Below are 11095 nucleotides of genomic sequence, written 5' to 3' on the forward strand. Positions count from 1 at the left end.
ACTGTGTACATGGGATGGACCATCACTAACCATGGTGCGTGTGTGCCGGGGTGCGAATCGGTGCATATGATTTTATGTGTGGCTGCGGACGCTTGCACTTGTGGTGGCAGCTGGAGGGGCAAGCGCGACGCAGCACATCGCACCGTCGATCCAAAACGAGCGACAAGATTTCGCTTGCTACGTCGCTCGGTGTTGGTGATGAAAGAATGGTTGGTAGCGTGACTGGCGGTCCCACGCCATACGATTCGCGGTAAGAAACGCAAGCGATGTGGCTCTTCCCTCGCTATCATAGCGTCGGTCCTCTTGGACACTACCTTGCAAAAGTATTGTTTCAAAGATGCGTATTGTTGCGGCCGGGCGTCCTGTGCATATCGGCGGTCGCCTGCATAGTACGACCGTCGACTTGAGCTCGCAACAATACTGATCGTTTCAATAGGCCTAAGCTATTATTGTGTCTGTGTTTCAGCCGTAAATAGCAAAACACAAAAGTTCGTGCTCGACACCATGCTGGATGCGCCGAAGTGGGCAACGCCAGCTCCATTGCTGCCTCGCAAGTCGTCCAAGCTACGACAGCCGACGCCGAAGACGCTCTCGCTGCACAAGTACTTCAACGCGGGTGGCGTCACCAAGGTCAGCTACAACAAGCGCTCTGTCTTCATATCCGGCCTCTTTGCACTCAGCCTGATTCTGAGCCCCATGAAAGCGTACGTGAGCGAGCCTCTCTTGGACGGCAGTGGGTACTTTGACGCGGGTCTACCGATGTCCCCGACGCCGGCATGGAGCGCGCTTGTCGTTGCCGACCACAAGCAGCAAACGTCGGCGGAGAACTCCAACACCACATATCACATTATAACATCGACCGTCGATGCGAGCGTGTGCTCGTTTGCGCTTGTCGCGCGCGCACCAGGTGCGCTCTTCTACCCGGCAGACTTTGGCCCGCAAGTGCTTCAAGATCTCTGCGCAACGACGCCGGTAGCTCGCGCGTGGACAATGCAACTGGTCTCGGTCCCGATCGCCGTGTCGATTGCGTGGACGCAGCCGACGGGTCCGAATACGACTGCCGTCTCGTTCATTCACGTGCTTCCCGTGTACTCGAGCGGCTGGGTGCTCGCCAAGCTCCTGTGGCGAGTGCTCCTCAGTGTGTACATTGGCTGGCTTCTATGGCGGCAGTACTACCGCCACGTCGCCCACCTCCTTGAGAACCTTGATCTATACCCGCTGAGCGATCGATCCAAAACAGTCGAGCGCTACGAGGTAATTATCGGCGACCCCACGTCCACTATCGTCTCGAGCCCGATTGTTTGCGCCGGCTTTTGCCTCGACATTCTCGCGAGCGCCGACGTATCGTTGCATGCAACTGTTCGCGTCATTTACGCCGTCGATGCCCGCAGCTTCTTGTGTGGCGCGTACTACCTCGGTCGCCACGTCTGGTTCTCGTACGCAGCGCTCTTGGCGTTCAATAGGCTGCTGCGGCGCAAGCGAATGATCCACGGGTGCGTCGCTCAATCGACGACCGTGCTCGCGGTTGTCATCACCGTGCTCCTCAGCGCAGCCGCCAACGGATGCCTGCGCTGGTATCCGCTCGTCGGCATGGCCAACTCGATCATGTGCGCACTGTCGACGGCAGCCGCCGACGGTAGCTTCTACACGGTCGAGGTAGCTCCCGCCCTTTTGGTCACCTACTTCATCCTCGCTATGGTGCCGGTGGTGCTGGGGCGTCGGGCGCCCGAGCCGCGTCCGGAACCACCAGAGCTACTGATTTACCACAAGAGCATTTCGTCCGTCTTGAGTGCAAACAGCCAGCGCCAAGTGCAGCTCGGCGTGGTCGCGCGCGCGCCAAGCGACAGGAAGTCACCGGCGACACCCGTCCCTGCCCTGGCGCCGACGGTACTGACTTACTGTATAGTGAGGCCGATAGCCTGGCGTGGCATTCTCTAGGACGACAATTCCTTTGCCAAGTTTGACTTCAACGATTGGAAGCGTCGACTCTGCCTCTATTTGTGCCGACCCCACAAGCCGACGGACACAGGTACTTGATGTGGATGACATTGACGCGGCCACGTCATGTGCATACTAGACTTTTGCTCGGGGGGCAGTATATACCGACAATTCGCGACGGACCCGTCCCATCAGTCGCTCGCGACGATCAACGGACGCGGCACTGACTGTTATGTGTACGGCTACATTGCGGCGGGGCAGCTCGCCGACGTGACGCGCGTGAGCTTGGTCTCGCACCTCGTACTCCAGAAGGGCTCGATCGTGTCCGTTCAACCAAAGCCAGCCCCCCCAGATGCGCCCCAACGCCCACACGCTCAGCGATTTGCTGTTGGGAAGGTATTGCTGCGGCAAACTGGCAGTAACGACGAGCTGACCAACGCGTTGCTAGTCCATGGCGCGCGCAACTCACCATGGATAGAGTAGTGGACCTAACTGTAAACGCATTTCAATGTTGAGCACCCAAGCCTTCTCCAAGGTTAAGCAAGCACCGCATGTATTACGTACCGGTAGTCATACCCTTTCCTCAAGTTCTAAACGGCACTTTGGTTCGTCGTGGACCGAGCGTGGCATCCACTGAGCCCGCACACCCGGGGCGCCCGCCACAAGAATCGAATGCTACCGGTACCTGCGTCGTGCCGATGCGCCGGCGACCCGATACCGGGCCACATCCGTGGTTCTGCGACAGACGCTTGCGAACCGATACCGCCATGGGTGTGACAGATGGCGAGAGCTCGCTGCGATTGGATCACACCTTGAAGGGTTGAACGGATGACGCCGACTCATGACGTCGTCACAATCGCATTGCCACCGACGAAATGACCGACGACGCAGCGCCGACGACGACGGCGTACGTCCGGGCGTCCGATCGTGTCCACCCGCTCGAGCACGCCAACGTCTTCTCGACGGCGACGCTCTCCTGGATCGATCCGCTCATCCGCAAGGGCGCCGCGCGACCGCTCCAAGAAGACGACGTCTGGCCACTGCCCGCCAACGACACGGCCGCCGTTGTCTCGACCCGGTTCCTGCACCAGTGGTCGATCGAGATCGCCAAGGCAACGCCAAAGCTCTCGCACGCCATCTGGCGAACCTTCCGGCGCGAGATTCTCTTCACCTTGGGGCTCAACGTCGTCGCTGCTAGCTTCAACCTGCTCCAACCGTGGCTCATCAAGTCGATTGTGCAGTTCATCCAACACGATGACGACGGGACGCCCGTGACCACGAGCATGGGTGTCTCGTCGGGCTACGGTCTCGCTGCGTTGCTCGCGTCGTCGTCGTTTCTCTCGATTCTCTGTGGCGACTATGCTCAGACCAAGGCGGCGCAGATCGGCTGCAACGTCAAGTCCATCTTTATCGATGTTGTGTTTCTCAAGACACTACAGCTCTCGGGGACGTCCAAGCAGTCGCTCACGTCCGGTGACGTCGTGACAATGACGACCGTCGACTCGGAGAAGATGCTGCTTGGCTTCTGGATGGGCTTTTGGGCCATCATTGCACCTGCGATGCTGCTCGCCATCATGGTTCTCATGGGCATCGAGCTCGGCGCCGTTGTCGGTGCGATCGCCGGCGTCCTCATGTTTGCATTCCTCGGTGCCGGGTACTACTCGGGATCGCAAGTCGGTGCCGTCAAGCGCCGCCTTCTCGTCGTCCAGGCCGAGCGCGTCAAGCTCATGTCCGAGATCCTCCAGGGCATCCGCGTCGTCAAGCTCTACGCATGGGAGACGCACCTCGAGGCGCACATCACCGCCGTCCGCCTCCGCGAGTTCCAGCTCATTCGCACGTACCAGGTCATGCGCGTTGTCAACACGGTCACGCTGTACGCGGCGCCGCTCGTGACGATGGCCGTGTCACTACTGACGTACGTCGCCTTGGGTCACGAGATGCAGTCGACGACGGCGTTCACGGTGCTCGCACTCATGAACACGGCGAGCCTTCCGTGCATGATCTTCTCCAACGCCGTCATGCACGCAACGGATGCGTTTGCGTCATGTGACCGCGTCAACGCCTTCTTGCTCTGCGACGCGACGGCGCCACTGGGATTACCACCGTCGTCGTCGTCCCGGGTGCCGTCTCGGGTGTCGTCCCGGGTACCGTCTCGGGTGCCGTCGTCGCCGCCCGTGGCAACAACCGCCGCCTCGCCACCGACGGCGACCGAGATTGCACTGGTCGATGCGACACTGGCGTGGCACAAAACACCGACGCTGCACCGCATCTCCGTGTCCATTGCGACGACGACGCCGTCGCTTACGATCGTCGTGGGACCTGTCGGCAGCGGCAAGTCGAGTCTTGTGCACGCCCTCCTTGGCGAGATGCCGTTGGTCGACGGTCGTCGCCGCGTCGCCACCAACGTCGCGTTTGCGAATCAAGAGGCGTGGATCCAGCACGACACGCTGCGCAACAACATTCTCTTTGGCGACCATCTCGACGCCGCCAAGTACGGAGCCGTCCTGGACGCGTGTCAGCTGCGACACGACCTCGCGAGTCTCCCGGCGGGCGACGCCACCGAGATTGGCGAGCGCGGTATCAACCTCAGCGGCGGCCAGAAGGCGCGCGTGTCACTGGCCCGCGCACTCTACAAGTCGGACGCCGACGTCTTCCTTCTCGACGACCCGCTCAGCGCTTTGGACGTGCACGTCGCCAGCAGCGTCTTTCGCGACGGCATCCAAGGACTCTTGGAGCACAAGACGGTGGTGCTCGTGCTCAACAGCCACTACCACCTCCTGCCGCTGGCCGACCGTGTGCTTGTCATGGCCGACGGCTGCATCGTTGGCGACGGACCGTTTGATGCGCTGCAAGACGCATTTCCCGACCTCGTGGCCACGCATGCGACCGAGACCAAGGTAATGCCAACGTCGTCCGAGCACACGACGCCAATAATGGACAGCAAAGCGACGACAGCTGACGAGACAAAGACCTCGAGACCGGCACTTATGACAACCGAAGACCGTGTCAACGGCGCCGTGTCGCTGCAGACGTACGCCACGTACTTTGGCTCGAGCGGCTGGAACAGCGCCGTGGTCGTCGCCACCATCGTGCTCAGTTACGGCGCGTGCCAAGGATGCGTCGTTGCCGGTGACGTGTACCTCGGCCATTGGGCGACCACCGCGTCGCTCGCCAAGAGCCTCGGCGCCGGTGGTGTATACGGCGGCATTATGCTCGGTGCGCTGACATTGGTCGTCGGCCGGAGCCTCTTTGCGCTCTACATTGCGCAAAAGTGCTCGCTGCACCTGCACGCGCGGCTCTTCCGCAAGGTGCTCTCGCTGCCCGTCCCGACGTTCTTTGACGTGACGCCGCTCGGACGCATTCTGAACCGGTTCGCGACCGACCTCGACACGCTCGACAGCCAGATTCCGTTTTACGGGTACCTCCTCTTGCAGTTTCTCTTCCAGATTCTCGCCGTGCTGGTGGTGTGCGGCCTCTCGACGCCGTATGTGCTCGTGCTGTACCCGTTGATGGGGTACCTCTTTTACAAGGCGCAGACGTATTTCAACCCGGCATCCGGTGCACTCAAGCGGCTCGAGCTCGTGACACGGTCGCCGCTCGTGACGCTCGTGGCCGAAGCGCTCGACGGTCTCACGACGATCCGGGCGTTTGGGCTCGCGGCGACATTTGTCGTCTGGAACCGAACCCGACTGGATGCGCACATGCGGTATTTTAGTACGTTTTACCTGAGCCGGTGTTGGTTCCAGATGCGCCTCGACATGCTCTCGGCCGGCATCGTGGTCGCCGTGGCCTTTCTCTGCATCGGTCTCCGGAGCTCGATCGGCGTCGTCGCCGCCGGCCTCTCGCTCACGTACGCGGCGCAGCTCTCGGCGTTCCTCTCGAAAGCGGCCATGTTTTACAACAACATGGACAACATGATGACGTGCGTCGAGCGGCTCGCGCACTACGACTCGCTTCCTGGTGAAGACGACGTCCAGAAGCAAGACAACATTCGTACGAGTCGGACCATCATGGAAGACGACGCGGCGTGGCCAAGTGAGGCGTGCATCACGCTCACCGACGTCAGTATGCGCTACCGCCACGACCTGCCGCTCGTGCTCCGCGACATCAATCTCGTCATTCCCGGCCGCACCAAGGTTGGCGTCTGCGGCCGCACCGGCTCGGGCAAGAGCTCGTTTGTGAGCGCCCTCTTCCGCCTCGTGTCGGTGGACGCCGGCGTCATTGCGATCGACGGCGTCGATATTGCGTCCATCTCGGTGACGTCGCTCCGGTCCAAGCTCACGATCATTCCGCAAGACCCGGTACTCTTTTCTGGCTCGCTGCGCTTCAACTTGGATCCGTCCGGCGATGCGGACGACGCGGCGCTCTGGGCCGCACTCAAGCACGTGCAGCTGGCCTCGTACGTCAAGAGCCTCGGCGGCCTCGACTTTGACGTGGCCGAGCGCGGTGCCAACCTCTCGGTGGGCCAGCGCCAGCTCGTCTGCATTGCGCGCGCGCTCCTCCGACAGTCCAAGATCGTCGTTTTGGACGAAGCGACGGCCAACGTCGACGTGGCATCCGATCGTCTCATCCAGGACGCGATCCGCACGTGCTTTGTCAACGTGACGCTGCTCGTCATTGCACACCGCCTCGAGACCATTTTGCATTGCGACCGCATCCTCGTGCTCGAGAAAGGCCAGGTCGACGAGTTTGACGCGCCGGCGACGCTGCTCCAGCAACGCGGCACGTTTCATGGGCTAATGCAGCAGGCCGGCTTGGCATAGCCAGATGTGCGCTGCTTTGTGTAGGATAGTGTTGATGCATTACTGGCTAGAAACGAAAATATATCATTACTCTGCTTTTGTCGGGCGACACTCTGTTGTAAGCACTGGCTTCTCCATTTTTGCGGGCGCAGGCTTATTCTTCCACGCAACTGAAGCATGATGACGCCATAGACGATGCGTCAGTCGCCGTTCCTTTTTTCTGACGGTGGCTGCAAAGGCACCGAGTGGAACACCACTGCGATAGACTTCCGACTGATACGGAGACCCGAACTCTTCGTCGTCAGTGTCGTACGTATCGTCAATCGGCTCAGTCGTATCGTCAATGGGCTCAGTCGTTGGTGCATCGGGAGTAAGAGGCGCATCCGCAAACGCAGGCGAGCCAGATGGTGACACAATGCCCTCGTGGACAGTTGCAAGTGCGGTACGGGAACCGCTGCGCGATGCTGGCGGGCTACATGAGGGCGTTGCATGGGCAGCTTGCTGTGATACTGTGTGCTCTGCGGTGGCGACCCTTCGAAAAAGGGCCGCAGCGAGGAGGCAATTGCTATCGTATTCAGCGTCGTTCGACTTTTCCACACGCCTTTTCTTGGTCGACAAGATAGACTTGCCCATGCCACACGCTCTTCAGCTGGTCCACGTCCACACGTGACAGCGTGCCGCAGTCTATTTTAGCGTTGCTCATTGCTCTGGTTTCCGACCGGGTTTTCTCCGGCACTTCATACCGGACTCGCTCCGGGATCTTTGTCCGGGTTTTCTCCGGGTTCGTGAACCGGGTTTTCTCCGGGGTTACATCCGGGTTTTCTCCGGGGTTACATGCGTTAACCGGATAACCAGATAACATAACCGGACAAGGCTGCCTTGAAACAGCCGAAATATAAATTCTGCAATCTCGATGACCACTGAATCTCAATCTAAATATATTCCCGATGATCACTGAGTTATTTCGTCACACCTACGTGTGATTTTATATTATTGCATAAGCGCCTGGTGAAAAGATTTTTGCGGGCTGGAGCCCGCAAAAATGGCGTCCAATCAAAAGCTACAAAAATCGTAGAAAAGCCTCGTTTTTTGACGAATCAGTGCTAAGAAGAAATGGAAGCTGCGATCCTCAAGGCATGGCAGCGAGCCGAGACAGCGCGGGCGAGATCGACCTCGCAGAGTTTACGATCAAAGACGCTCGGCACATGCGCACCACAACGTCATCTCGGAAGACGAAAGAGAGCAACCTCAACCAGGTAAAGAAATGGGTGCGCGAGGAGTACGAGGAGCCCGGTCTCCAGGAGCCGTGCTCATTCGACGAAGCCAAGGACGGCTGGACGTTTGAAGTCCGCGCATTCGAGTACGACGACTTTCTCCAGTTTCTCGAGTATATCGTGCGCTATAAGAATGTCACGACGTTGACGTTCAGTCGCTATCGCAGTGCGCTCGTGAGTGTGTACAAGGACCGGAACGTGCCTTAGCCTGCCGGCCACGGCGATGATATGAAGGAGGTGTATGCTGGTACAATATCGACTTTCAATACTGGACTTCTTGTGATTACGTGATTTGTGTAGGCATTTGGCGCACGCTTGCGTCGCGAAGCCAGTCCTAGAGCAAGGTGCCGAATGCGAAGCGTGCGCTCACCTTAGACGAGGACTAGCGTCTCGGTGAGGACGGCTAACGATACCACGTAACCTCGTTTGCTGATCCAAGTCAACGGAGACGGTGCGCGTGAACACCTCTCGTGCGAAGGCGACGCAATTGGCATCACGTTTTTCAAGAGCAAGACACGCCAGGAAGGTAAAACGGATGGTATTCGATTGCCGCGGCAATGTATTGATATGTCATGCGTACAGGGAATCAAAATCAATGCCCGAAGCTCTGCTACGCTAATTCGTTTAAGCCAGCGCTTTGTTTTATCCTTGCGCTCGCGCATGTTCGTTCTTTGCATGGGCCCCGCTGTTTTCCGCTTGCCACGTCATAGGATGTTTTAGCCAATCAGATGCCGAGAAGTTTTATCGGGTCAGCCACCCGAAAAATCCGATCACAATTTTTTTTAATAATTTGATGTTTCAAGTTAAAGTTGTGACGGTTTCAAGCGTCGCTGGGACTGCCAGGTCATGGAAACGCCAAACCAAGCCGCTTTACGAGAACAAAAGTTGCTGCTACCGGTAGCTGCCACTTGGAACTTGTTACATGAAATATTTCATACTTTGGTGGCTCGAGTGACGCGGTAATGGGACTCTCACAATACAATCGTGTCGTGAATCCAAGGAATTGGTTTGAGGACGACAGTATCGAGAGGCAAACCTGCTGCATCAAGACGCAAGAACGTCACGCTGAAGCGTCGATGACGCCGTGTCCGGCCATGGTGTCCGGCAGTTACATCAATGTCGTCAAGTCGCCGTCCGAATATAATGAACAAGCTATTTCACGACTGGGCGAGCGAGCACGGGTATCTCTGGACCGACCTTATCCGGCACCTGTCACTCTCATATCCGGACGTGTCCAACGGAGCCTTGGATTGGCAGACTCATTTGACGAAGTTTGACACGATGGTCGACGGCCTAACCTTGGCCGCCCGCTGCGCTGCGCTGCAAGCCTTGGTGGCGGCGCTGGACGAGACGCCGTCGGACGCGCTCTGTAAGCTTGTTGACGAGTTGTCTGCGATTGCGTCGGACGTAGCGACCAAGGAAGAAGCATTGCGGCTGCACGAAGCGGCCCTGCAAGAGCGAGAAGCGCGCATCGACGCCAAGCTCGAGCTGCTTGCGGAGCTCAAGGCTGAGAACCATCGACGCCAACCAGACGCAGACGAGTCCATCGATCATCTCCTTACGCCAGCCAAGACGATCACACTCAACGTCGGCGGCACGCTGTTTATGACCGCGCGCGAGACGCTGCTGCGTATGCCAGGCAGCTACTTTGACGCGATGCTCTCATCGGATCACTGGCTGCCCAATGAGAAAGGTTCAACGTCATATTTCTCTCTGTGGCAATCGGTACTGACGACGATTCTCGGTAGGCGAGTACTTTTTGGACTTGGACGCGAGTACGTTTAAACGTGTGATCAAGTACCTTCGATCGGGCAGACTGGATGTCGAGGGACTCACAGTCAACCAAGAAGCGGACCTCCGGGAGATGCTCGACTACCTCCAGATCCAGATTGAGAGTCCGGCGCCCTCGGCACCGATCATGCCATTGCAGTGGGACCCGCGCCGGTGCTCGGAGCAGATTCTACTAGCGGACGGCAATATGCTTGCCAAGCACCCGAGTCGTGGCTGGGCCAGTGTCGTCGCGTCGCATCCAGTGACAACGTTCGCCGTGCTCGTGCATCTCGGTCTCCACGCCGTTGAAGCCGGATTCCTTCCGTATCTCGACGAGACGTCGCCGGTGCCCGAACGCAATGAAGCGACCCGCGGCTGGTTCTTCAGCTGTCGCAACGCAACAGTCTATTCGCACGACGAGCCTCGATCCAATGGTCTCCTCGATACCAAGGTGCCACAGCTTGCATTGCTTCAAGTGACGTGGCACCGCCTCCAGCAACGGATCTCGTTTACAGTCGACGGCGTGCTGCTCCCCACGAGCCTGCACAACGTCGTCAGCGATGTCAACTTGTATCCGACCGTGCGTCTCTTCTCTGCCGGATCCAACGTGCGGCTAATTCCCGTCCAAGAACATGGCCTGGTGTCGACAAGTTAGACATCTACTGGTCTATCATTAGGAAGACAATATTCTCCACAACATAGGGCGCTTTGTACGGTCGAAGGGGTTGATGGCATCGACGGATATCGCGGATTGCACCAAGCTCAGCGCACAGGTCTTGCAATAGCTTGGATTCGGACAGGTCGGTATCCGGTATCCGGATAACCCAGTTTGCCCTTTGCGATGGCACTGCGGCGTAATCGCACGGTCGCCGAGGTCAGCGCGCTCAAGGCCCACTTTGAAGAGCCGTTCACGCCGCCGCACGACAAGTCCAAGCCAACGCCCACAGCGCGAGCGCTCTGCAAACACTGCGGCGCGTCGGTCTCGTACTCGACGACACGGCTCACGTCGCACCTGGGCTGCTGCACCGCCTACGAGCGCCGCTCATCGCCTAGCGACGACAGCATGGCAGCGCCAGAGGCGAGCGCCGCCAGTGGCGTTGTCAACGAACATGGTACTGTCTACCAACCCACCAATCGGCAGGCGAGCTTGGTGGCACGGTCGTCGGCGCTGCAGCCCTCCTGGGCACGTCGTAGTAGCTCGACGCGACGCATGGCGACCGAAATGGCCTCGATCGTAGCAGGTGTCATCGCCAAGGAGGACGCAATGCGTCTGCAAGAGGCTCGCATCGATGGCCAAGTCCAGTTGCGCACCGAGCTCAAAGCCGACGCACACCGCGAGCATGACGAGGACGACAGGGGCCGCGACGAGCC

General features: G+C 58.9%; 4 protein-coding genes across 4 annotated transcripts; all 4 read left to right on the forward strand.

Moving 5' to 3' along the window:
• Positions 1–492: 492 nt before the first annotated feature.
• Positions 493–2416, forward strand: SPRG_12491 (hypothetical protein; the record flags this gene model as incomplete). Its single annotated transcript, XM_012352404.1, has 4 exons — positions 493–1887; positions 1939–2029; positions 2078–2334; positions 2387–2416. Exons 1-4 carry the CDS (start codon positions 505–507, stop codon positions 2414–2416), a joined length of 1761 nt encoding a protein of 586 aa, XP_012207794.1. The 5' UTR covers positions 493–504.
• A 397-nt stretch (positions 2417–2813) lies between these two features.
• Positions 2814–6775, forward strand: SPRG_12492 (hypothetical protein; the record flags this gene model as incomplete). Its single annotated transcript, XM_012352405.1, has 1 exon — positions 2814–6775. One exon carries the CDS (start codon positions 2814–2816, stop codon positions 6699–6701), a length of 3888 nt encoding a protein of 1295 aa, XP_012207795.1. The 3' UTR covers positions 6702–6775.
• Positions 6776–9235: 2460 nt separating this feature from the next.
• Positions 9236–10379, forward strand: SPRG_12493 (hypothetical protein; the record flags this gene model as incomplete). Its single annotated transcript, XM_012352406.1, has 2 exons — positions 9236–9647; positions 9703–10379. The coding sequence occupies 2 exons, from the start codon at positions 9236–9238 to the stop codon at positions 10377–10379; spliced, it is 1089 nt and encodes a 362-aa protein (XP_012207796.1).
• Positions 10380–10565: 186 nt separating this feature from the next.
• Positions 10566–10836, forward strand: SPRG_12494 (hypothetical protein; the record flags this gene model as incomplete). Its single annotated transcript, XM_012352407.1, has 1 exon — positions 10566–10836. A coding segment is annotated over one exon (271 nt), but the record flags the coding sequence as incomplete, so codon positions are not given.
• Between the last annotated feature and the right edge of the window lie 259 nt (positions 10837–11095).

The sequence above is a fragment of the Saprolegnia parasitica genome (assembly GCF_000151545.1).
Source record: "Saprolegnia parasitica CBS 223.65 unplaced genomic scaffold supercont2.98, whole genome shotgun sequence".
Taxonomy (NCBI): Eukaryota; Oomycota; class Saprolegniomycetes; order Saprolegniales; family Saprolegniaceae; genus Saprolegnia; species Saprolegnia parasitica.